Below are 27,827 nucleotides of genomic sequence, written 5' to 3' on the forward strand. Positions count from 1 at the left end.
GAAATAATCAGTAAACACACAGCTAGTCATATATATTTGACATTAAATCGTAGTCATATGTGTGTGTGTGTGTGTGTATATATATATATATGTATATATATATATATATAGTCTTTTAATAAGGGAAGGATTTAGGACAAAAATGTACACACTAAGAGAAGAAAGTTTTTCTATTACTTGGAAAGATGATATTGAATTAGATTGTTTATATATATATAGTAGAAAATAAATCTAAAAATGATTTTAAAAGGTCTACTTTATTAAATCAAAATACTACTACAGACCTATTTAATGTTTGAAGTCTAAAACACTGGTAGCACTAGACGCTGGTGAGGATATAGAACAACAGAAACTCACTCATTGCTAATGAAAATATAAAATGGAACAGCTACTTTGGAAGGCATTTTGGCAGTTTCTTTCAAAGCTAAACATACACTTACCATATGATCCAACAGTTTTGCTCTTAGATATTAACCCAAAATGAGTTGAAAATTTATCTCCACACAGAAACCTGCACTTGAATCTTAATAGCAGCTTTATAACTGTCAGCAATTGGAAGCAACCAAAATATCCTTCAGTAGGCAAAAGAGTAAGCAAACCATGTTGCATCCATATAGTCAAGTATTATTCAGCACTAAAAGAAATCAACCATCAAGCTATGAGAAGACATAGAGGAACCTAAATGCATATTACTAAATGAAAGAAGCCAGACTGAAAAAGTTATATACTGTATGATTCCAACTCTTTGACCACCTAGAAAAGGCAAAACTGAAGTAAAAGTAGATTAGAAGTTGTTAGGGGTTATGCCGTGGGGAAGGGGAGAATATGTGGAGCACAGGGCATTTTTAGGGTAGTTGAAACTATTTTGTGTGATACATTAATGATAGATACATGAAATTAGGCATTTGTTCAAGCCCACAGAACTATACACTACAGACTGAACCCTAATGTAAACTGTACACTTTAGTTAATAGTATATCAAAATGATTCATCAGTTATGACAAAGTTATCACAAGATGGCAATAATAGAAGAAACTGTATTGAAGGAGGGTAGTGGGGACATGGGCTTCCCTGGTGGCTCAGAAGTTAAAGCGTCTGCCTCCAATGTGGGAGACCCGGGTTCGATCCCTGGGTTGGGAAGATCCCCTGGAGAAGGAAATGGTAACCCACTCCAGTATTCTTGCCTGGAGAATCCCATGGACGGAGGAGCCTGGTAGGCTACAGTCCACAGGGTCGCAAAGAGTCGGACACGACTGAGCAACTTCACTTTCTAGTGGGGACATACATGGTAACTCTGTACTTTCTGTACTATTTTTCTGTAAATCTAAAGCTCTTCTAAAAAAGACTAATTATAAAATTTCCAAAATTATATTTATAGAATTTCTATTGTGCCTGTTCTCAATCAGATTTAATGGAAACTCAAGATTTCCCAGTTTCTTGTTAAAATTAAACATGGAGAGGTCTTTTGAGAGTTTTTTTCAGAATGAGTTCTCATTTATATTTCTACTTTCTGATGTGCACCTAAAATTATACAAAAATATTGAGTAGTTTAAAAGACTTAAAAGGTAGGAACCTTGGGGAATACATGTAAATCCATGGCTGATTCATGTCAATGTATGGCAAACACCACAACAATATTGTAAAGTAATTAGCCTCCAACTAATAAAAATAAATGGAAAAAAAAAGTAAAAAAAAAGTAGGAACTTAAAAAACCAAATGTTTGCTTTGATAAAAGTTTTGGTTTAATGAAAATTTTTTAGAGAAAAACTAAAATAAAGAGACACAGTACTGCTAGGATTCTTGTTGCAGACAATAGAAACCTCACCAGCAAAGTCAAGCATAAAAGGAATGTATTGAAAGTTATACAGTAGCCTATAGAATCCCAAGAGGACCAGATTTGGGGATGACTGTATAACTGGGAATAATATTCAAATCACTTTACTAAACTTGTTTCAGGAGAGAGCATCTGTATCTGAATAATGACTTCAAAGATGCTGAGTGCAGGACATTTTTCTAAGGTCTCTATCCCTGTTGCCTCTCATACCTTCAGTCTCTCCCAAACTTAGCCATCTTCAGTTCATTCACTTAGTCATGTCCGACTCTTTGCGACCTTATGGACTGCAGCATGCCAGGCTTCCCTGTCCGCCACCAACTCCTGGAGTTTACTCAAACTCATGTCCATTGAGTCGAGGATGTCATCCAGCCATCTCATCCTCTGTCGTCCCCTTCTCCTCCTGCCCCCAATTCCTCCCAGCATCAGGATCTTTTCCAATGAGGCAGTTCTTTGCATCAAGTGGCCAAAGTATTGGAGTTTCAGCTTTAGTATCAGTCCTTCCAATGAACACCCAGGACTGATCTCCTTTAGGATGGACTGGCTGGATCTCCTTGCAGTCCAAGGGACTTTCAAGAGTCTTCTCCAACACCATGGTTCAAAAGCATCAATTCTTCAGTGCTCAGCTTTCTTTGTAGTCCAATTGCCACATCCATACATGACTACTGGAAAAATCATAGCTTTGACTAGATGGACCTTTGTTGGCAAAATAATGTCTCTGCTTTTTAATATGCTGTCTAGGTTGTGAATAACTTTTCTTCCAAGGAGCAAGCATCTTATAATTTCATGGTTGCAGTCACCATCTGTAGTGATTTTGGAGCCCCCCAAAATAAAGTCTCTCACTGTTTTCATTGTTTCCCCTTCTATTTCCCATGAAGTGATGGGACCAGATGCCATGATCTTAGTTTTCTGAATGTTGAGTTTTAAACCAACTTTTTCACTCTCCTTTTTCACTTTCATCAAAAGGCTCTTCAGTTCTTCTTCTCTTTATGCCATGAGTGTGGTATCAGTCCTGAATATTCATTGGAAGGACTGATGCTGAAGCTGAAGCTCCAAACTTTGGCCACCTGATAAGAAAAACTGACTCATTTGAAAAGACCCTGAAGCTGGGAAAGATTGAAGGCGGGAAGAGAAGGGGGTGACAGAGGATGAGATGGTTGGATGGCATCACCAACTCAATAGACATGAGTTTGAGTAAACTTTGGGAGTTGGTGATGGACAGGGAGGCCTGGCATGCTGCAGTCCATGAAATTGCAAAGAGAAATTGCAACTGAGTGACTGAACTGAACTATGGTATCATCTGCATATCTGAAGTTATTGATATTTCTCCTGGCAGTATTGCTTCCAGCTTGTGCTTCACCCAGGCTAGCATTTCTCATGATATACTCTGCATATAAGTTAAATAAACAGGGTGACAATATACCAGCCTTGATGTACTCCTTTCCCTATTTGGAACCAGTCTGTTGTTCCATGTCCAGTTCTAACTGTTGCTTCTTAACCTGCATTCAGATTTCTCAAGAGGCGGGTCAGGTGGTCTGGTATTCCCATCTCTTGAAGAATTTTCTACATTTTGTTGTGATGCATAGTCAATAAAGCAGAAGTAGGTGTTTCTTCGGAACTCTCGCTTTTTCAGTGATCCAACAAACGTTGGCAATTTGATCTCTGGTTCCTCTGCCTTTTCACTAAGCCATCTTCACTAGCCGTCTTCACTAAAAAGTATTTCAGCATAGTGGCTACTTTCTTACATTTCTCTTTTTGAGTCTAAGCCTTGCATGAGTGCATCTGCTTGCAAGAATCTTTTGCCACCAGTTTGAGTCTTCACTGTGAACCTAATTTTTTGTCCTATAGCTTTTTTTGGTGTCATGAATCCATGTAAATTGGCAATTGTTTCTAGATTTTGAACAATCTTTTCTTATTCTCTTGCAGTGAATCTCCTGGACTAAATTAGAAAGGAGGAAGAACCTGTTTTATTTTTTTAATGTACTAACAAATATAACTATATTCATTTGTTCCTCAGCATTCCTTATATAAGTTTTAAAATGCATCCTACTTTTTTTTCTTCTGCATAATTTCCATCAGAATAATCAAATCTGAATATGTTAATATTGTGTTAATGTCCTTAACAGAAAACTATGACTGTGAATATGGTCAAGAAAATGATTTATTTATGTCACTATGGATTTTCATATCTAATAATAACTGAAAACTTTATATAATGTAAATATATATATATATGACATCAGAAAGACTGTTTTAAAACTGGTCTCTGGATGTGCTATCCTACCTAGATGAATCAGATGTAGACTTTACCATTCCTTTTGTTACCTCATTTGTCCAATTTGAGGAAAATCATTGTTTTGCATTTTTTTCTAAGTCTAGCTATATCTTATGCTTTATTATATGTTACCAAAAGAGACTATGTCAGGTACATTTAAATGTTTTATAAATTATTTATTTAAAAGAAGTGTTGTTTAAATTGTTACTTTAATAATAACTGAGTTGGAAAATTCTGATTTGCCTGCAGCATCCGTCTTAAGAGTCTCAATGCCAACACAGATATCACTTCCCTGGCACGGAAGGTGGTTGAGGAATGTAAACTCATTCATCCCTCAAAGCTAAATGAAGTAGAACAGCTGTTGTACTATCTCCAGAACCGCCGTGATTCAGCGTCAGGAAAAGGTAAGTAAAAGAACAACTAACTTTTTAATGCAAAACCATAGCAAAAACCACCACAATATTGTAAGTAATTAGCCTCCAGTTAAAACAAATAAATTAATTTAAAAATGAAGAAACAAAACAAAAGTTGTTTGACTATAGTTTGTACTTTTGATATTTGAAAGGTGATGGTTTTTTCTGTTGTTATTGTTAGTGCTATGACTAAGTGAATGAAAGAATAAACATACTAGTTTCCTACATTCCAGGCTTCCAAAATGATCTATTTTATACTCTGTGTGTGTGTGCACGCACATATGCTAAAATAAGGAATAAAAAAGCAAATATCTATCATATTGATTCTGGAATAATAAAAGGGGAGAATTGAGGCCTGGAAATCTGTTTTCCCCATCCAAGCAACTTATTTATATTTTCTATATTTCTTATTGACAATTAATTGATAATTTGGATTACTGAAGTATTTAAATGTTAAAATATTTGTGATGTGCATATGTTTTGTGAATCTTTCATAGGAAAACTTACCTTTTCATTCCTAAACATCTCTATTGTTACTATTCTTCTATCTTTAATTGCCTCATAAAAGAATAAATTCATTAAAACTAGAGCTAAGTAATGATTATTTATAGAAGACATTTTCCAGTGTCCAAGCTCAAAACAAAAGTACAGGTATTTAAATAGAAAGTTATCTCAGATTAATCAGTGGTTACTTATTCCATTTCATAGTATTTATTAATGGACAGTCCATGGGGTCGCAAAGAGTCGGACACGACTGAGCGACTTCCACTTCACTTCACTTATTAAGTTTACATATATATGGCACCGTTGACATAGCTTATACTTCAGTTTTGATTGTATTAAGTAGACAAAATGAAAGAGAAAATTTATTTGCATTTTTTAAAAAATTAAGCAGTAGTTTCTCTCCATCCATAGCAAATAAAATGCCTCGTGCCTAATGTGTACTTTTATTAGTTAGCCTTGTATACAGTATATAGCACACATTATATGATCAATATATATTTGTTGAATGAATTGAATAGCTGTGAATTTATTCAAAAGCAAAAATAAGCATTTCAAACTTGATTGTTTCTAACTGCTTAGCTGACATTCAACTCCAACTACTTAGCTGTATACCTATTAATTATTAATAATAAGTGCTATAAGGAAAATATTATTAAAAATTTTTACTTTGTGATAGACTATTTCTGTAACAGTGTTACTGGATGATAAGAGATAATATCTTCAATAAACTAAGTTCAAAATGAGAAAAGTACATCTTGTGCTTTTAAGGTGTGTATGTACTTACTGTAGGTTGTACAATATAGTTAAAATTAATCTTTCTTAATGCTAAATTAATATAATTCTGAGGACAGTTGTAATAAAATAACGAAATATCTTTAATGAGAACCCTTTCACTGAGTTTTCAAGGTAAATCAGTCTTCTTACGTCCTTCCCCAGAAATTAGAGTAATATGAGGAAATTTTCACATTACCATAAATTCAAATCATTGTTTCTCTATATAGATACTAATGTTTGGAGACATATATGAAATGCTATGCTATAGCATATCTACATTTATTTTTAGAAATGATTCTATGTTCTTTCTTTGTACTTGATATTCACTATTTCAAAGCCAGAAACCTAGCCCTAAAGATGGTTGAAATAAAATTATAGTAGTTTTTGATTATGTGATTCTTTACCATAAGTCTTTTTTTTCTTTATTTATTAAAACTACTGTCGTATTAAGTTATCTGTTTGAAGAAAAATCTAGCTGTTGAGAAAACATAACTTTGTTTAGAATGGCTATCTTCCTCCAAAAACAATCTGGATTAATTCCTGTTATATGTAAAGCATTTGCTAATTTTAGAATCAAAAATTTAATATTACTTGAACTTATTTTAATGTACAGTCATTGCTTAGGTTTTTGATCCAGACTCAGATCAGTAAAGCATTTTTTATATTTTCTTTTAAGAATATGAAGTTCTGCTATTAGTCAAATAATTCAACATAACAAATGACTCAAAGTTATGTTCAGCACCATTAATGCCTCTTTAATCCATTTGGGAGCAAGTGAGGATTAAATTAGCACATATATTAAACATTTGCCTTTTAATTTATGGTCCTAATTTTGTTTAAAAAATCAGCAACTGTATTTTAGCTTCTTAACTTTACTCAGGTTCTTTCTTTTCCATTTTCTTTGTTAATTTTAATTTTAGTCTTTTTATTACCTAGTTCATTAGTTTTTTATTTTCCTATTCTCACCTTAAATGTGAATTAGGATAAAAAAGAAAACTTAAAATAGACTTTTTGCTTCTTGTTGGCAAGTCTGGCTATTTACATACCTAACTGTTAAACAAGGAGAAAACTAAATTGCTACCTAACATAACTTGGAGATTATTTATAGATTTTATTAAACTCTCCTGGATATCCTCATTAGAACAAATGTATTATAGATGAGCATTTTTTATACATTGGAAAAAGATTACCTCATAAATTACTCATTTTAAGATCCCCAGTTTGGCTAGAATTAAACTCAGCTGCTGAAAGTAAAAATTAGCCAGAAATCCAAAATCCTGGTTCTTCTCATTAAAACAAAATCTTTTTACAGAAAAAAAAGAGAAGTCAAGCAAACCTAAAGATCCACCTCCTTTTGAAGGAATGGAGGTAAGACTGTATTTTTATCTGATAGAGAACTGTTTGTAAGGTAATGCTTTTACCGTCAATAGTTCATACAGTTACGTTAGACAAGTGTGGCATTTTTAGAAATGGTTGAACTTAAAGTTCCCAAAAAAGATAGAAAATAAATATTTAATAAAGGAAAAAATTATTGGGTGTGTTTTTTAGACAGTTTATTTTGATAAGTTGTGAAAAGTATTAGCTATTCTTATTGCAGTGTGTTTTAAAATATTGTTTAATATATTATGGTAGATACTATTTTACATCACATTTAAGATACTTTATTAATATAAATAGGCCAATTTTAGAGTTTGTGTACATCCCATTTTTATCATATGGTTTATGACTATTTTCATATTGAAGTTCCATCACCCAAAGATCTGATCAGTCTCTCCCTGTACAAAAAAATTGCTACTGTGTACAAAAAGATTGCTACTGTGAGTCCTTTGAAAACTTGTCTCATTATCAAGGGCAGTATATTGATCCCAAAATATCATTCCTTTGACACCTCTGTTGAGTGCTGCTGTTCTTTTAGAGTACTTCCTTCCTCTTCCTTTGTTTCAGATTGATGAAGTTGCTAACATTAATGACATGGATGAGTACATTGAGTTATTATATGAAGATATTCCTGACAAGGTTCGGGGTTCTGCTTTGATCCTACAGCTTGCTCGAAATCCTGATAACTTGGAAGAACTACTATTGAATGGTAGAATTTTTGGACTTATATCTATAAATATTTAAAGTAAAAAATTATTGTGAAATATGATTTTTAAATTATTATAATAGAGAGGTAAGCTAAAATTATTTATATCAAACTTAGGAAGGCAGCTATTTTCCAGCTCTTTATTACTTCCCTTCTTACTCAAATTTCTTAACACGTGGGCATAATGTTTAAATATCCTCTGGAGAATGGACAAATAATTTAAACAAGAAAAATAAAGTCTTAATGGTACCAAGTGTTTATTTTCTTCTATTCTGGAAGACTTTTTATTCTTTCAATTAATATATAAAATCAGACTTTTGACAACTGCACATGTATGCTTTTATTAAATTACAGTTCCAATAATTTTTTAAACAGCACAGCCAAAAGTAGTACTCTTTTAAATTTCATTTTGCTTGACTTTGATGCCGTGTGTTTGCTTTCTTTTCACTAGAAGTGCTAGGCAATAAAGAAAAAGGAGATACAACACTCTTAAAACTTTCTTTCTTGGTTATACCACTATAGAATACCACTATAGATTTATTATAATTTTCTGATTATACTTTTGCCAAAATTAAAATATAGAAGATACCATTATGATCTGATTTCCATCACATGATAATACCTTTTTATCTATTGCCAAACTCCTTTTATGGAGGTGGTCCAGTGCACATCAGTACTTTGTAGCTTGGACAAAATATCCTGGGATCTGTCCAGAGAGTCATAGGATATTACCAATATTCCAGTTAGGAAATTTGTACGTTCTAAGTATTTTCTAAATTGTGCAACTCATATATTCATATATTCTTTTTAAGGAACTAGAGTATTACAGATAAAACCCCTTTGACCATTACTCTATAATCTGTTAGGAATTTGGAGTTCATTCTTCCAGATCTTTTCCATACTTTTACACATATATATGTAGAGGATTTTTTCCTGTGTTAAAATATAGAGTGAATTTTTATGTTAATTATATCATACTTCTTACTTGGTAATTGTTTCTCCATGCAGTAATGTTTTGAGATTACATGCATATAAGCTATATACAATGTTAATTAGTTTTGAACTACTTTTGATTATTGTATTTTATGAAGTTATATACATATTCTTTAGCCATTCCCCTATTGATAGTTATTAGGCTTTAAAATTATGTCTTAAAATTTCCAAATTTTTCAATAGGAAACTTCAGTGAACATCTTTGTTCTTATTTATATGCACAAAGCAGGGGTTTTTTTAGTGTGTATACACAGAAACAAAGGTTATACAGAAATACAGGTTGTAATGTCTTAGGGATATTGTTGAATTGTCCTCCAAAGTGTTTATGCCACTGTATTTCCAGACCCATGGAATATGAAGGCTATAAAACTTAAACATTTTTGCCATTGTGTTGTTGCTAACAAACAGTATCTCTTTGGTTTAAGTTGTATTTACCTGATTTCTAATGAATTCGATCTTTTTCTCATGTCACTAGACTTTTGGAATTCCTACCCTGTGGAGTTTGTATTTATACATACATGTGAATATATGTGTATTTATGTATAAATATACATCTTTTTATATATATATATGTATATATATATATACATATACAGTCATCCCTCAATATCCACAGGGGATTGATTCCAGGGCCTGCCAAAGATACCAAAATCTGCAGATACTCAAGTCCCATAGTTGGTCCTCCATATCCTTTTCTTCTGCATCTGTGGATGCAACCAACCATGGATCATGTACAGGTTACCGTTGAACAACATGAGTTTGAACTGCCTAGGTCGACACATGCATACATAAATTTAAATCCATGTTCAAGTATAAATGGACCTGTGTGCAGTTCAAACCCATGTTCTTAAAGTGTCATCTATTGATATATATATCCTTTTTCTTTTAAGTACTTACAAATAGTTACTTTCAGTCTATTGTCTTTTTTTTCCCCTTGACATATCTTTTTCCATTCTTTAACTGTCACCCTATTTGTGTCTTTGAATTTGAAGTGTTTCTGTTGTAGATTAGATATAGAGTTGGGTCATATTTTTTTTACTACATTTGAATAATCTTCCTTTTGATTGGCATGTTTATTCTATTTACCATTAAAATAATTACTCATAAAGTGGGATTGTCATCTAACATCCTGTTTGTTTTCTGTTTATCTTGTTTTGATCTTCTGTCTCTCCATGACTGCCTTCTTTTATGTGAAATATTTTCTTGAATTCCATTTTAATTCTTTTGTTGTTAATTTACTATTATATGTTTTCCTGAATTAATTTTCTTAGTAGTTACCCTGGGATTACAGATACCAACTTAAATTTTAAAAATCTAGTTTAACTTAATGCCAATATAATTTTAATAGTCCATAAAAACTTTTCTTCAGTATACCTCTGTTCCTACCCCACATCTTTATACTATTAATTCATACTTATTACATCTGTATATATTATCAGCCTGTCAGCAAGAAATATAGTTATTGATGTATGCATTTTAAAATCAGAAGAAAATAATACAGTCAAAAATATGTTTATAATGTCTTTTAGATACAGAGAGAGTTACCTTTACTGGTGTTCTTTATTTCTCTGTGTGGATTTAAGTTACACTCTAATGTCCTTGTACTTCAGCCTGATGGAATCTCTTTCGTATTTCTCATAAAAAAGGTCTGCTAACAACAAATTCTCAAAGGTTTTTTTTTTTTCTTTTTTTTTTTTTAAGTAATTTGACTATGTCATCCCTCTGGCTTTATGTCTCTGTGGTTTCTGATGTGAAGCCAGTTGTTAATCTTATTGAGGACCCTTTGAACATGTTGAATTGCTACTTTCACTGTTTCCTTTGCCTTTGGCTTTTGCCAGTTTGACTATGATGTCTGATGCTTTGTGATCCAAGGACTGTAGCCCACCGGGCTCCTCTGTCCGTGGAATTCTCCAGGCAAGAATACTGGAGTGGGTAGCCATTCCCTTCTCCAAGGGATCTTTCTGATCTCGAGATCAAACTCGAGTATTCTACATTGCAGGCAGATTCTTTAATCTGAGCCATCAGGGAAGCCCTATGATGTGTTTAAGTGGTGAAATCTTTTAGATGATCTTGCTTGGAGTTTGTGGAGCTTCTTGGATATGCAGATTGTTTTTCATCAAATTTAGAAAGTTTGGGCCATTATTTTGATAAGTATTTATTCAGCTCTTTCCTCTTTATATACTTTTCTCTTGAGACTCCCATGTTAGTTAAGCTTGTTGATGTCATATATGTCTTTGAAGTTCTCTTGATATTTTTCATTCTTTTTCCTTTCTGTTCAAGACTGGATAATCTTAATCAACTTGCCTTTATACTTGTTGATTTTTTTCTAATTCTCATCTGTAGTTAAGACCTTGTAATGACTTTTTCATTTCAGAGGTTGAACTTTGCAACCTCAGAATTTCTGTTTGGTTTATCTTGTATTGTTTGTATCTCCTTATTGATATTCTTTCGGAGAAGGCAATGGCAACCCACTCCAGTGTTCTTGCCTGGAGAATCCCAGGGATGGTGGAACCTGGTGGGCTGCCGTCTATGGGGTCGCACAGGGTCGGACATGACTGAAGCGACTTAGCAGCAGCAGCAGCATTGATATTCTTTGATGAGACAGCATTCTCATACCTTCTCGTATTTCCTTTAATTCTTTAGGGATTATTTCCTTTAGTTCTTTAAATATATTTATAGTGACTTAAAATAATTTAAAATCTTTGACTCATAAATTCAAAATTTGAGCTTCCTCATGGATTGTTTGTATTCAGTGCTACATTTCATGAGTTTGGGATATACTGTCCTTTTTTTCTTTGCATGTATTGTGTTTTTGTTATTGTTGTTGAAATAATATTGTAGCAACTCTGGAAATTAGAATTCCACTCCCTTCTGGGCTTGTTATTTTTACTGTTTGTTTTTTTAATGATTTTCCTGGGTTAATTCTATAAAGTCTGTATTATTTGTCCATGCAGTCACTGAAGCCTCTGCTCAGTTAATTTAGTGGTAACTAATGATTTGATAGAGATTTCTTTAAATGCCTGGAACCAAGTGTCCTAACCTTTGCTGAGGGGCTCTGGGTATGAACGTATGGGCAGGAGGATGTCTTCAGTGCTCAAGCAAGTAGTTTACAAACTTAGCCTTTAATTGCTGCTTGAATATTGTGTCAAGGTTGGCTAGAGATGAGAGATTAGGCTTTTTTAAGGGCTTTCCCTGACATGATGACATGTGCCTGACCTTCTAGAGTACCAGGATTATGTTGAAGGCTTGCAAAGACCCTGTGAATATCTTATTTCCCAGTTTTTCTTTTCAAAGTGTTTTGGTCAGCCTCTTGCTAATTCTAGTTGGCTAGACTGCTGCATGAAGCTATAATGTTGCTACTAGTAGTTTTCAGCAAATGCCCTGGTGCAATCTCTGAGTCAGGTTACATAAAGCCACCCCATAGAAATGGAGCTTTGCAGCAAGCGTCCTGATGTCTCAGGTACTGACAGTTCACCAGAGTACGGACTTGGGGTGGACCACACTGTTCTCTCTCCTCCAGTTGCTGCTGGCCTGTTGTTTTTCACAGATATGATGCTCTTGGTTTTCAAAGTTTCCACAAAGTTGCATGGAGGGGATGGAATTAGGGCAAGTTGAAATGCCACAGAGTTCACTGCTTTTACCAAGTCAGCCTATTTCTCAGGTAAATTCTTCTCAAATTGTCACAAAACTACTTAATTTCCAGATCTAAAAAAAAGTTGATTTTGAAAAGTTTTACCAGTATTATATTTGCTTATGGAGGAGTGGATTTTTGGAGTTCCTTAGTCTACTGTTCCAGAAGTGCTTGGCCCCGGAATTCATTTTTGTTGAAAGTGAGCGATGGAGGTGTAATTTTATTTTTTTTCCATGTTATATAGCCAGTTATTCTGATGTACTTATTGAATGCTCCTTCTTTTCCCAAAGATTTGAAATGCCTTTTCTATTATTAATATAGGCTGGCCATTCTTTTATTCAGTAGGTACTTCTTGAAAGCTTATTCTGTGCCAGGTACTGCTCTGATATTATTCATAGGGGTGTTTTGATGCTCTATTTTCTTTTCTATTGATCTATTTGATCATTTCCATTCCAATATCATACTATTTTTGATACATTTTGTTTTGTACTTTGACTAGAGTTTTAGAATAAGTTGGAGGCATGTTCCAATGTGTTGATTTTTTTTTAAGTGTTGCTGGCCTTGTATGTTTTATTATATATTATTTAGCGATCACTTTATTATATTATCTAAGAAAATCATAATGAAATTTTAATTGTGATTACATTCAACTTATAAATTAATTTGGGGTTTATTTTGATATTTTGTAAGCTTTCTATTTTCTTCTGGTTTATTTCTTCATTACCTGTAAATAATTCCCATAGCTGTAGTTTTTTTGAGATGTTTTTCTATTCCTCAGTTAAGAAGAAAAATGTTAAATTCAAGACATTATAGCACATCATTTTCCAAAGTATATATTCTAAGAAGTACTGAATCCTCTGGATTAATAATGATGAAATGCCTTTGGTAATACAGGATGAAACAAAGCTAAACCAGATTCTTTATTAAGACTTTTTAAAGCTTTTACATATTATCTATTTATTTGACTTCAGAATAATTTTGTCCAAGGCCTGTATTATACTGCTGCTCTGGTATATGAATATAAATATGAGTATGAATATGAATAGTATCATGAAATGCTACTATAGGATATTTTTCAGTTTGTAGAAAAGATTCCTCACTAAATGGATTACAATATATAGTGAATTCTTGTTGTTCCATAATGTGAATGGCCAAAAAGCTCAAATAAACTACTTTTATCAGTATAATAAATACTGATAATACAGTATTATATTATGATAATACAGTTCACAATATATCCTGCATGCCTATTATAGAAAGTTGAATTATGATCTCTATATAATACACAGATATTTCAATTTTTAATGATTTTAAGTCAATCATGAACAATACTAATTTGAAACTATTCGCATTACTGTATGTTTACTTAATGTATAGTAATTCTCATTAATCAATTCATTAATTTGCCATTTTAAAGCGAAAGGCCTAACAGGGATCTTTATCAGTCTAGGCTGAAGTTTTGGGGAAGATTTTTTGCTCTATTTATGCTTGTTAGCGTCAGCTTAACATGACATTAAAATATTAGACTTATTTTTCAGTTTATAAGTTTTGTTTGATTATTAATTTGCTTCAGTGAAGCTAGTGCTATCCTGCTATAAACTGCTGATTAATTTTTTAGACTTAAGCTAGTTTTTTTTCCTTACAAATACATTAAATCAGATTTTAAAAACCTGGCACTGCAGTTGCAAATGGAAATGAAAATTAAGAAGTTAATGGTTCTTTTCATTATTTCTTGTCATTAATAGTACTCTTATTTTGTTACTTTATTTAAATTATATTTTATTTTTCTGTTTATGATAATGGACTTAAAGTTGCATGTTGTGAGTTTTAGTATTTAAATTTTTAAAATAGCTTTCTGTGTTGGGAAGAAGCATCCTACTTTTTGTCCCAGTTCTATCTTAGCTTTGTTATTTATTGATAAGTAGACATTTAATACCTATTACCCTTTCTATCAGAGTTGATTCTGAGTGATCATTTTTGTACGTCCCCTTTTTCTTTAGATACTGCCCTCGGTGCATTAGCAAGAGTCCTGAGGGAAGACTGGAAACAAAGTGTTGAGTTAGCTACAAACATAATATACATCTTTTTTTGCTTTTCCAGGTAAGTGTAAAAATTAGGAAATAAAAGTTCTGATGTATCTATCTATCTCTGTCTGTATCATTGCTTTAAATAGTAGATCACTAGTTTTCTCAGTCTCATGTGTCTAACAGTGCTCTGCCTCTCAATTTCTATTTTCCATTCTCTGTCCCCTTTGTTGTTCTGTCTGTCTTTCAGTCTACATTGAGTAAGCATGTGCATGTGGAGTAGGATAATATAATGGTATAAAGTTTAAGAGTTATGGGCTTTGGAAATAGACTCTCTGAATTTGAATTCAAATCCTGCTGTTTTTAGCTGTGTGGTCTTGGTTACATTGTTTAACCTTTCTATGCTCGGTTTCCACATCTGTAATTTTGGAAAGTAATAGTAGCAGCCTCTTCAGATAGGTATTAGAAAAAAGCTTGACCTAGAGTAAGTGCCAGTAAATGTTACTGTTTTATATACAGTTGACCCTTGAACAACATGGGGTTGAACTGCACAGGTCCACTTGTATGTAGTTTTTTTCACTAAATATGTACCACCATACTATATGAATGGTACTAGTTGAATCTGTGCAGAACCACCAGTATGGAGAACCCACTATAAGTTATATGTACATTTTTGATGACCCAAAGGGTTGACACCCCAGCCACTGCATGATTCAAGGGTCAGCTGTGCTTGTGTGCATCCGCTATATATGTTTGCAAATGCGTTCCTGTTATGTATTCATGTATATCATTTATAGACATTTATTCTTTAGAAGGATGCTTATTGAGGCAATGTTAAAAGTTTCTGACTTTTCAGAAATTCTAGGCAATTTTTGCCTCTGTTCTAAAAATGTGCCAGCATTAGCAAATAAGTATTTACTGAATAAGTACTTGGATGAGTAAAGTGCCTAGGAAACATAAAACGTGATTGGTAATACTTGATTAGTTTATTTCCTGGCATCAATAATAGTACTGTTATATTACTAGTTTTATTCAGTGGCAGTCTTAAATTTTATTTTGAGGATATCTAAATAGTTAAAATGCTGGTTAGTTGCAAAAATGCATTTTGTTCAATTTTTAACTTAAAAATAATTTCATTTCAAGTAAAGATTGTATTTTAAAATATATTTAAAGTAATCTCACAATTTCAAGTCTTCTAGAATACTCTGGATATGTTCATTTATTAAAATATGTATATCAAGTCTGTTTTACATTGTTTGTACCAGTGTTTATCCAAAACAGATTTCCTGAAGCCTCAAAATGTATTCCTTTAAATACATACTAAAAACTCTTCTTTAAAGCTTTTCTCAGTTTCATGGACTGATCACTCACTATAAAATTGGAGCTCTGTGTATGAATATCATTGATCATGAATTAAAACGACATGAGCTTTGGCAAGAAGAACTTTCTAAGAAGAAGAAAGCTGATATCCTTTGAAGCAGCATTTCACCCTACTGCTGTTGCCCGTGAGCTTTGGATAGAGGGGATCTTGTATTGTCACTCACATGACTTGGAAAAATGCAATAGTGTATTGAAGGTTAGATGAAGATTGAAATTAACAGAATGAATATATTTTCACATATAGTTTTGATCTTTTTTACAACTTTGATTAGGTGATAAGCTAGAGGAATAAATAATAGTTGTCCTGGATAACTGAATTTGTGAGTTTCTAAGTGGCTGTGCTATTATGTCCCCTAAGACCATTTAGTAAGCTGAAGTCTGGCTCACCACTGTTGGCCTATGTAGTTCTCTCTGTGAAATAAGGTGACTTTGATTGGAATGAGTGCTACTTCGGTGAAGAACATAGTTTTAAATTCTATTTTTCTAATTAAGTGCAAAAATTCTTTTTAAAAATACATACAGATTTGAGATGCCTGTAGATTCATAGAACCCATGAAAGGAACCTTGAAAAATAATCAGTTTTAACCTATCATTCAGTCCTAGAATCTTTTCTGCAACTTCCTTACCAATGGATTATTAATCTCTTCTTTAACATGTCACTGCTTATTCTTTAACTCATTCTGTGTTTTGGCATTCTACTTACTATAGTACTCTTTTGCCTAGCATACCAAAATCTACTTCCCAATAACTTCTATTCTTTGATTCTAGTCTTTCATACTGAAGCAATGTAGAATAAGGATATATATTCTCTTCAGTATCCCATTTCTTATATTTAACAATACTGATCATATTTTCTCTACAACTATAATTCTTTTTTTTTTACAACTGTAATTTTTAATTGAAGGCCCAGACTAATTCACATCTGTCTTCATATGACATGTTTTACAGATGAACACACTGTATTGGTCACTTTCTTTTGAACCCAAAATTTATTGATCTCTTTTAAAAATTAAAAATATTGTTTCTGTTGTGCCCAATATCTCATGTTTTTACCTCCCGTTGGTGGGATCCCCAAGTCACTATAAAAATACAACCCCCCCCCCCACACACACAGATTTGACTTTTCTTAATTAGGATCTTTACAGGTTTAGACATTTTCTATGCGTGCTCTAACTTTCTGACATCTAGATTGGTATTGACTTAACCCATGTGGATAACTTAATAATCCTAGAGACCATAGGTAATTTCTTGAGTCCCAAGTTTACTGAATGTACCTAAAATTTCCAAAAATTGAGGGGGAAACTGTGTTGTCATGCAAGTAGCATTCAACAAAGGGGATGTTTTTGAATGCTTGGGGATCCTGAAGTCATACTGCAGTAATTGGTTATTTCTGCAGATGTGCAGGGGACTGTCTGGGGTTATAACATATAATTTTAAAATGTTTTTCTCTCGCTTTGGGATATTTTATTTTTGTATGTAGTCTGAAGAGGGTGCTAACAAGCTTTAGATCTAATCTACATCCTTTGAATATACTAGACATCTGTCTGAAGTAGAAATCACTATCCTTATCAACTGAACCCTTCTTTAAGGCTGTAACCTTTTTGGTTCATAGACCCACTTTTTAATCTGGTGAAAGTTGGAGACTTGTGCACATTTATAAAATGCATACAGTTTTTGAGGATTTATGTATTTGGTGAAACCTAAACATGTGGTCACCCAAGGTCTGCAAGCACATCCTTGAACCCTAGGTTAAGAAGTTCTAGTCTAACACAATTATTGTGCAGAGTAGAATATTTTAATTAAACTCATGGTTGCAGAAAATAACTAGATAAAATTGCACATAAAATTTAATAGTTTTTCATAGTGTTTTTCAGTAGGTTTTCTTTGCTTCATTGGATATGGATGATCCTTAACTTGTTTACTTGATGAAGACCCTGAAAACCAAACCTTGAGAAAAGATTATGAAAAAACATTTAAAAAATACCAGGGGCTTGTGGTAAAACAGGAACAGCTGTTACGAGGTATGAATACCTAAGCAATGAGAATGCAGCAGAGTGCTTACTGTACATTTAGTTTGTTTATGTTTGTTAGATGAATAAAGCTAATGTCAGAATAATTGAAAATTCTATGAATCTTAATGTGTTATAAAATCTTGTCTTTAGCATTGATATTAATGCTTTAAATTTCACTCCACTATCTTTCCACCAAAAGGTCCCATCCAGTTCTTAAATGTATAAATTACATTCTTGAAATTGTTTTGATCAGAAAGGATTTTTTAATCCATTGTGTGACCTTTTCAGTAATAAGAATCTTGTCTCTCAAACCCTACCATATGTTTCTTATATGGTGACAATTTTGTTGCTTTCCTAGGAAACTGATGTAAAACTTTTCAAGATATATCTCTTTAGTAAAAAAAAATAGTCTCCTCTTTCTAGGGTTTGTTGACAGATTTAACAGTTTAATAATATGATTTCTCAGCCATTGATAAGATGCAAAATCTTGTATCATTTATAAGAAATTACTGCTTTGTAGCTGACTATTGATTTTTCACCCAGCTTTTATTGAGATATAATTGACATATAACAAACATTGTATAAGTTGAAGGTATACAGTGTAATGATTTGATACACATATATATAGCAAAATGTTCACCACAATAAGATTACTTAACAAATCCTTCATCTCACATAATTACCATTCTGTTGTTATTATGGTGAGAACAGTTAACATCTACTGTCATAGCACCATTCAGGTATACAATACAGTATCTTTACCTGTGGTCACCATGCTATATATTAGATCCCAGAACTTATTCATCTTATAATTGAAAGTTTGTATTCTTTGAATACCATCTCCCCATTTCCTCCACAATACAGCTTCTGGTAACCATCTATTTATTTTTGTGAAGTCAGAGTTTTTACATTCCACATAAAAGCATATAAGTGAGAACCTACAGTGTTTGTCTTCCTCTGTCTGACATATTTCACTTAGCACGATGCCCTCAAGATCCATCTTTGTTGACTCAAATAATCAGAATATCATCCCTTTTTATTAACAAATAATATCCTATTCTGTATATATATGTTACATATAACATATGTAATATACAGTATATATTTCATATGTATTATCAGTTCAGTTCAATTGCTCAATCGTGTCTGACTCTTGCGACTCCATGGACTCCAGCACGCCAGGCTTCCCTGTCCATCACCAACTCGCTGAGCTTGCTCAGACTCATGTTCATCAAGTCGATGGTGCCATCCAGCCATCTCATCCTCTGTCATCCCGTTCTCCTCCTGCCTTCAATCTTTCCCAGCATCAGGGTCTTTTCCAATGAGTCAGCTCTTTGCATCAGGTGGCCAAAGTGTTGGAGTTTCAGCTTCAGCATCAGTCCTTCCAATGAATATTCAGGACTGATTTCCTTTAGGATTGACTGGTTTGAACTCCTTGCAGTCCAGGGAACTCTCAAAAGTCTTCTCCAACAGCACAATTCAAAAGCATCAATTCTCTGGTGCTCGGATTTCTTTATGGAATATATGTTATATTTTATATAAATGTGTATTTCATATCTACTCTATCCATTCATCTATCTATAGACACTAGAGTCGCTTCCACATTTCAACTGTTATGAATAATGCTGGAGTGAACATGGGAGTGCAAATCTCTCTTTGAGATCATGATTTTATTTCCTTTGGATGTACACCCAGAAGTAGGATTGCTGGATCATATTGTAGGTCTATTTTTAACTTTTTGATAAACACCATACTGTTTTCCAGAGTGACTGAACCCAATTTATATTCGTTTCAATAGTACGCCAAGGGTTCACTTTTGTCCACATCTTGCCAGCATTTATCTGTTGTCTTTTTGATAATAGCCATTCTGACAGGTGTGAGGTGTTATCTCAGTGTAGTATTGATTTCATTTGCTTGATGATTAGTGATGTTGAGCTTTTTTCATGTGTCTGTTGGCCATCTGTATGTCTTCTTTGGAAAAATTTCTATTTAGATTCTTCGCCCATTTTTTTTTTTTTTTTTTAGGTTTCTCTTTTTTTTTTTATAAGTTGGAGGCTAATTACTTCACAACATTTCAGTGGGTTTTGTCATACATTGACATGAATCAGCCATGGAGTTACATGTATTCCCCATCCCGATCTCCCCTCCCACCTCCCTCTCCACCCGATTCCTCTGGGTCTTCCCAGTGCACCAGGCCCGAGCACTTGTCTCATGCATCCAACCTGGGCTGGTGATCTGTTTCACCATAGATAATATACATGCTGTTCTTTTGAAATATCCCACCCTCACATTCTCCCACAGAGTTCAAAAGTCTGTTTTGTATTTCTGTGTCTCTTTTTCTGTTTTGCATATAGGGTTATCATTACCATCTTTCTAAATTCCATATATATGTGTTAGTATGCTGTAATGTTCTTTATCTTTCTGGCTTACTTCACTCTGTATAAGGGGCTCCAGTTTCATCCATCTCATTAGAACTGATTCAAATGAATTCTTTTTAACAGCTGAGTAATATTCCATGGTGTATGTGTACCACAGCTTCCTTATCCATTCGTCTGCTGATGGTCTTTGCCCATTTTTTAATTGAGTTTGATTTTTTGATGTTTAGTTGTGTGAGTTCTTTATATGTTTTGTATATTAACCTCTTATCAGATAAGTCATTTGCAAATATCTTCCCTCATTCAGTAGGCTGCCTTTTCATTTTGTTAATAGTATCCAATGGTGTATAAAAAAGCTTTTTAGTTTGATGTAGTCAAATTTGTTAGTTTTTAGTTTTGTTTCCCTTGCCTGAAGAGACATATTCAAAAAATTATTGTTAAGGTTGATGTTATAGAGCATCTTGCCTGTTTTCTTGTAGAAGTTTTATGGTTTCAGGTCTTATATTTAAGCCTTTAATCCATTTTGAGTTTATGTATATGGTGTGAAAAAGTAGTCCGGTTTGATTCTTTTACATGTAGCTGTCTAGTGTCCCTAACACTATTGAAAAAGCCGTCTTTAGCACTTGTATATTCTTGCCTTCATTGTCATAGATTGACAATTATTCTTGCACTCTCTATTCTGTTCCATTGATCTGTGTGTCTTTTTTTTTTTAACTGTACCACACTGTTCTGATTACTGTAACTTTCTAGTATAGTTTGGAATCAGAGTAGAATATCTCCAACTTTGTTCTTTGTCAAGATTGTTTTGGCTGTTTGTAGTCTTTGTGTTTCCATGTGCATATGTGTTTAAAATTGTATTTTATTGTTGGAGTGATCCCTTTATCATTATGTCGTGTCCTCCTTTGTTTCTAGTTATAGTCTTTGGGTTAAAGTATATTTATCTGATATAAGTATTGCTCCTCCATTTTTCTTTTTGTTAACATTTGCATGGAATAGCTTTTTCCATCCTCTCACTTTCAGTCAGTTTGTAGCTTTAGATCTGAACTTATTATCTTGTTGGCAGCATATGTATAGGTCTTGTTTTTATATCCAGTCAGCCACTGCATGTCTTGATTGGAGCTTTTAGTCCATTTGCACTTAAAGTAATTATTGATAGGTATGTAAGTGACTCAGTGGTAAAGAATCCACCAGCAAATGCAAGAGATGCAAGAGAAGTAGGTTCAGTTCCTGGGCCTGGAAGATCCCCTGGAGAAGGAAAGGGTAACCCATTCCAGGATTCTTGCCTGGAGAATGCCAAAGACAGAAGAGCCTGGCAGGCTACAGTTTGTAAAGTCACAAAGAGTCAGACACAACTCAGCAACTGAGCATTCACATACATACTTTTTGCTGTTGTTTTGTTTTGACTAGTTTAATTATATTGTGCTTTGGTGTAGCTGGGCTTCCCTCATAGCTCAGTTGGTAAAGAATCTGAATTCTTTGTGGGAGACCTGGCTTCAATCTCTGGGTTAGGAACATCCCCTGGAGAAGGGAAAGGCTACCCACTTCCAGTATTCTGTCCTGGAGAATTCCATGGACGTATAGTCCATGGGATTGCAAAGAGTTGGACACGACTGAGTGAGTTTCACTCTCACTTTGATGTCGCTTTCTTCATGTTTCTTATTCTTGGATTTCACTGACCTTACTGGGAATGTGGATTTATATTTTTTATCAAATTTTAAAAATTACCAATTATTATTTATTCAGGGCTCCAGAATATTCAGTTATATTAGGTCGCTTGAAGTTGATTCCATAGTTCACTGATATCTTTACATTTTTGCTGTTGTAGTTTTCCTTTGTGTGTTTAATTTTAGATAGTTTTTAGTTTTGTCTTTAATTTCAATAATCTTTTCTTCTCCAGTCTCTAAACTACCATCAATTCAGTTTAGTATACAAATCTCAGGCATTGCAGTTTTCATTGCTAGACATTTGATTTAACTTTATATCTTCCATGTCTCTACTTAACTTGTAGAACATTTGAAATACAGTTATATGACTTTTAATATTCCTGTTCCATAATTATAACTTTGGTGTCAGTTCTGGGATACTTTCAACTGGATGGTTTTTCTTCCCCTTATAGATTGTGTTTTCTTGCTTTTTAAAAAATAATCAATTAATTAATTTGACTGTGCTGGGTCTTAGTTGTGACTCATGTGATAGTTGGGGCATGCAGGATCTAAGTCCCCACCAGGGATTGAACTGATGCCCCCTGGATTGGGAGCTTGGAATCTTAGCCATTGGACCATCAGGAAAGTCCCTCCTGCTCTTTTTAAATGGTTAATAATCTTTGATTGGAGGTACTATGTGAAATTTCCATTGGTAGGTGATAAATGTTATTTTATTCCTATAAATATTTGTGAGCTTTATTTTGAGGCATAATTAGATTACTTGGTAACAGTTTAATCCTTTTTGATCTTGCTCTTAAGATTTGTGAGTTTGGACATGAGCGGCATTTAGTCTAAAACTAATTATTCCATACTACTGGGGCAACACCCATATGAATATGAAAAATAGGTTTTAGGGTCCTTAAATTCAGGCTTTCCAGGTGGCAGTAGTGATAAGGAACCCACCTGCCAATGCAGGACATGTAAGAGAGGCTAGTTCAGTCCTTGGGTTGGGAAGATTCCCTGGAGGAGGGCATGACAACCCACTCCAGTATTCTTGCCTGAAGAATCCCATGGACAGAGGAGCCTGGTGGACTACAGTCCATAGGGTCGAAGAGTCGGACATGACTGAATCGACTTAGCGTGTACATCGTTCAATTCAGCTCTGGCTATACTGTACATTTTTTTAACACAGCAGCCCTTGGGTGTTGAAATTTTACCTTGTTTTCCACATGTATAAAATTATTTTTCTCTATTTTCCTGTTTTATTATTTTCTAATATGTACCTTTAATTGATATTTGATTACCATGAAACTTTCAACTTGAAAATGTAGGAATCATTGTCTTATTTTGGTTATTGTGTCTTTCTCAGCATCATAAAAATATTATTATATATATGCTGTATTTATTATAGCATATATATCAATGTTAATAATTTTGTAATGAATAGCTAGTTAAAATTTTCAAGATAACATTATCTTCTTAGAACTACATCTGTCACTTTAGTGAATAGAAATGATTTATTAAATTGTTGATTCAATGTGCCAGTTATTTAACTCTCATTTATTTTATTTTTCTAGTTGCTCTTTATTTGCTTCTGAATCTTGCTGAGGATACACGTACAGAGCTGAAGATGAGGAACAAGAACATAGTTCACATGCTGGTGAAAGCTCTTGATCGGGACAATTTTGAGTTGCTTATTCTAGTTGTGTCATTTTTGAAGAAACTCAGCATTTTTATGGAGAATAAAAATGACATGGTAACTTATGTTGAAACAGTCCATGTTCACCATTTTCAAATTAGAATATTTTGATAAAAAGTAAACACATTATCCCCCTATTAAGATAATTCTGAATTAAAAAAATTACAATAGCAGTAATTCACTTAAGTGGCTTCATTAGGAAATATATTTCATATTAGTTAATAATCCAGATAATTGAACTTTTCTGAATAAAATATTTTCCTAATATATTATACAGAATGGATCTTTCCATATTATACAGAATGAATCTTTCCATATTAAACATAATACATAGAAAGTAATTTTAACTTTAGATTGTGATTCAGAGTTATCTGGCCTTATTATTTTCCCCTAAGTTCTTTTTTCTCCTGCATTTCTGGTATTAGTGTGTGGCAATATAGTTTAGCCCAACCTCCTCCTTATTTATTGTTCCAGTTGGTAGCTGCAGTCTGTTGATTCTGCTTGATAGATCCCTTGAGGCTATCCTTTCATTCTATTACCAGAGCCATTGTATTAGTTAACGCCCTCTTTATTTGTACCGTCTTCATTTCTTTTTGTATCATTAGAGTAGGTTCCCATTTGCCATCTTGTTTTGATGCAGTTATTTTTGATAAATGGTACAAATTGATCATACATTATTTCTGCAGCTTAAAAGTATATGTAGTACAGAAAGATGTAAAGATGGAATAGGGAATTCTCTGGTGGTCCAGTGGCTGGGACTCTTCACTTCTACTGCAAGGGTGCAGACCTATCCCTGGTTGGGAAACCTAAGATCCCGCATGCCACAAGGCACAACAAAACAGTAAATAAATAAAGACAGAATAAAAATTACCTGCTTTTTTCCATGTCATTAAAGAGTCTTTGTAAGAATGATGTTATGTTAAAGAAATCATACAATAACCATACCTTGCCTTCAGATGCTTAAGTTGCTTATACTTTCAGCTATTATAAATAAGACTTCAGTGGACACATTTGTACATGCATTTTTTGTCTATATTCTGTTTGTTTTCTTAGGATAGATTTCTAGGAATGAAACTTTTAGAACTATATGCTGTTACAAGTCATTAGGTGACTGTGTCTCCTTCAGGTAGTCTAAATATATAGTATTTCTACCTGGTTTTTTTTTTTCCTTCTTTTAAAATCTAATGAGCTAGGAAATAACTTATGCTTATTGAATGACATGGTGTACTCTTTGAATACCTGAGACTGATTAATTAGCTTTTATTAAATGCCTTGAATTCTGATACTTGAAATACATGAAATTTTATTTTACCCACAAATATTTAGCATGCATCATTTTCATCATTAGTTTTGATGATTATTGAAGATCGCTGTGTGTGATACTGTTTTAGGACTGAATTTACTTAAAGTAATCAAGAACATGTTCTTTATTTTCATTGATCTTATATTCTAGAAGAATATGACATGGTGATATATTAATATATACTCCTGAGTATAGTTAGAGTGTGGCTACGTATTTGTTTCCCCTTGCTGTAAGTTGAAATACATTCTTCCATTTATGTGTTTGAAATAAGTTCACCTTTAACAAGTGTGCACAATTCAAATTGATTTGCTGTAAGTATGTATCTGCTGTGCACTGCTTTTATTTGTATTTAGATAATACTCTTCTTCTTATGTATTTATTCTGTCAAAAGATTATCTCAGAAACATAATGAAAAATTATTTTCTGATAAAATCATAGATTCAGAAGATACAATATAAATTATCTTATCAAATCTCACAAATTATTGGGGAGGAAAAATTGAGGATCAGAAAAGGTAATTCATCCAAAGTCATAAGAATAGTTTGATTGGCAGGAATTTTAGTGTACATGATGTGCATTTCATCTTTCATTGTGGAAAAGAATTCATTTTTCCTAAGGGTATTATATAGAATCAGGATTCTTAGAGCTCAACTAGACCTAATATCTATGTCTGCATTTGTAGATTAACTCTTAATTATAAAGATGAAGTAGCAGAGAGTTAGAGAGGTTAGATAATTGGCTCAAGGAAACATCTCCAGGATTTGACTTTCTACTCTTCCTGTCTGCCTCCAAGACAAAATTCATTTTATGTTACTTTTTAAAATAACATTTTTAGCAAGATGAAGTATAAGCAATTTTTAAATGTTGGCTTTCAGAAACACTGAAAAATAATTACTTAAATGCTGAAATAAATTTGCTCATAAGTGTTTGATAAGCTGTCACTTTGCATAGAATTTTTAATAAAAGTGCTGATTAACTATAAATTTCATTTTAGAGGCATCAAATTGAGAGGGCATTATTGAGATAAAATTACTAAATTTAGCTTTGGGGATTGGGCTTTATCAATCAAAAACATGATTAGAAGACTGTGTTTAGTTTGCATAAAAAGACCTTTCAATTAATTATTTAAATTGAGTTTTCATTTTTAACATAAATACAATATGCTTAAAAGGGACTAAGTCATTCTAGAATATGAATTTAAGAACAACATGGTGTCTAGTGTTTAACTATATGATTGTGCTACCTGGCACGTTTTACATTTCATTTTGTGCAATGGAAATACTAATTAATTAAAAAAAAAAACTGTCCAAGTTACTTTATTAAGTTTGCTATAACAACCAGTGTGTATTGTGGCTTTTTTGAAAGAAAAATATTACTTAGTATAATAATTAACAGATGAAGCCTGTGGTAATTTTATTTAAAAAGAATGGAGGGGAGGGATAACTGATCTGTTTCTGACATTGTATTATTTATTTAAATAAAGTGTTCATTTTACTGTTGAAATGAACTAATACTGACCTTGCTTTTTGGGGTTATGTATTTTAAAGGAAATTTAGTTTGCATAAAAAATCTTTCAATTAATGATTTAAATTCAGTTTTAATTTTTTAGTATAAATACAATGTGCTTAAAAGGGACTAAGTCATTCTAGAATATAAATTTAAGAACAGAGGGGATATATATTCCTTGGATTGCATATCTTATTAATTTTTGAGCCGTGTTTTTGTACTTTGAATATAAGTTTTATCAGTTATGTTTTAGAAGTATTTACTCCCTTTCTATGGTTCATGTTTTTATTTTCCTGTGAGGAGCAAAGGTTTTAATTGTTAGGAAATCCAATATATAAAAAAACTTCAATGGATTATATTTTGGTGTTGTATCTAAGAAATCTTTGCTTAACTTAAGGTCATGGAGATTTTCTTCAAAAAGTTTTGTAGAGTTTGTGGTGGTGATGGTTTTGCTTTTGTTTTAGTCTGTGATCCATGCATTTTTAGTTAATTTTACATATGGTGCTTACATATGATTAATTAACTTTACATATTAAGTTAATTTTACATATGATATAATTTTACATATATATCAATAGCCATGTTTTGAATATAGATTTCTAATTGTCCTTGCACCATTTGTTGAAGAGACTGTCTGTTGTCCACTAAATTGCCTTTGTACCTTATTGAAATGCCTTTGTACTGTTGTTGAAAATCAGTTGTCCTATGTAAGTGTGATTTTATTTTTAGATTCTTTTCTGTTCCATTAATCTGCTTCTATGCTTTTGCTGATGCATGTTTGTCTTGATTACTGTAACTTTTGTAATAAGTCTTGAAATCAGGTAGAGTGAGCCTCAAAAGTTGTTGCTGTTTTTCAGAATTGTTCTGGCTACTTCAAATTCTTTATCTTTCCATATATACTTAGAATCAAGTAGTCCGTTTTGTTAAAGAAAACAAAATATCTTGGACTCTTGATTGAGATTGAATTGACTCTCTTGGCAGGATACAGTGTGTTAACCATATTGAAGTTCCCAATCCATGAACAAGGTATAACTCTCCATTTTTTTAGGTCTTTCTTGATTTCTTTCATGATTTTGTAGTTTTAAGCATACATATTTTGCCCATATTTTGTTAGATCTATACCTAAGTGTTTTACCATTGTAACGATAGTTGCTAAAAAAGAAAGTATCAGTTTCCTGACTGTTGAATGATAGAATATAGATACATAATTTGTATATTGACCTTCTTATGTCTTGAGACATTGCTAAATTTGGTGAGGTACTCTGTCCATTTACCTGTGGTTTTCATCTTTTCCAGTAGGGTCTTTAACATGTTAATCATAGTTATTTTAAATTATCTGTCTAGTAATCATACAAGTCATATCTGAATCTGGTTCTGTTGA

The 27,827-nt window shown here is 32.9% G+C and overlaps 1 protein-coding gene across 1 annotated transcript in view; it reads left to right on the forward strand.

Annotated features, from left to right (window-relative positions):
* Positions 1 to 27,827, forward strand: part of KIFAP3 (kinesin associated protein 3) — a 155,873-nt gene that overhangs the window by 22,314 nt on the left and 105,732 nt on the right. Inside the window, exons 3-9 of the mRNA XM_043484947.1 lie at positions 4,356 to 4,510; positions 7,110 to 7,165; positions 7,742 to 7,883; positions 14,505 to 14,604; positions 15,869 to 15,993; positions 17,831 to 17,929; positions 23,516 to 23,694. Of these exons, the coding sequence (XP_043340882.1) occupies positions 4,356 to 4,510; positions 7,110 to 7,165; positions 7,742 to 7,883; positions 14,505 to 14,604; positions 15,869 to 15,993; positions 17,831 to 17,929; positions 23,516 to 23,694 (856 nt within the window). The remainder of the gene's footprint in view (positions 1 to 4,355; positions 4,511 to 7,109; positions 7,166 to 7,741; positions 7,884 to 14,504; positions 14,605 to 15,868; positions 15,994 to 17,830; positions 17,930 to 23,515; positions 23,695 to 27,827) is intronic.

The sequence above is a fragment of the Cervus canadensis genome, chromosome 13 (genome assembly GCF_019320065.1).
Source record: "Cervus canadensis isolate Bull #8, Minnesota chromosome 13, ASM1932006v1, whole genome shotgun sequence".
NCBI lineage: Eukaryota > Metazoa > Chordata > Mammalia > Artiodactyla > Cervidae > Cervus > Cervus canadensis.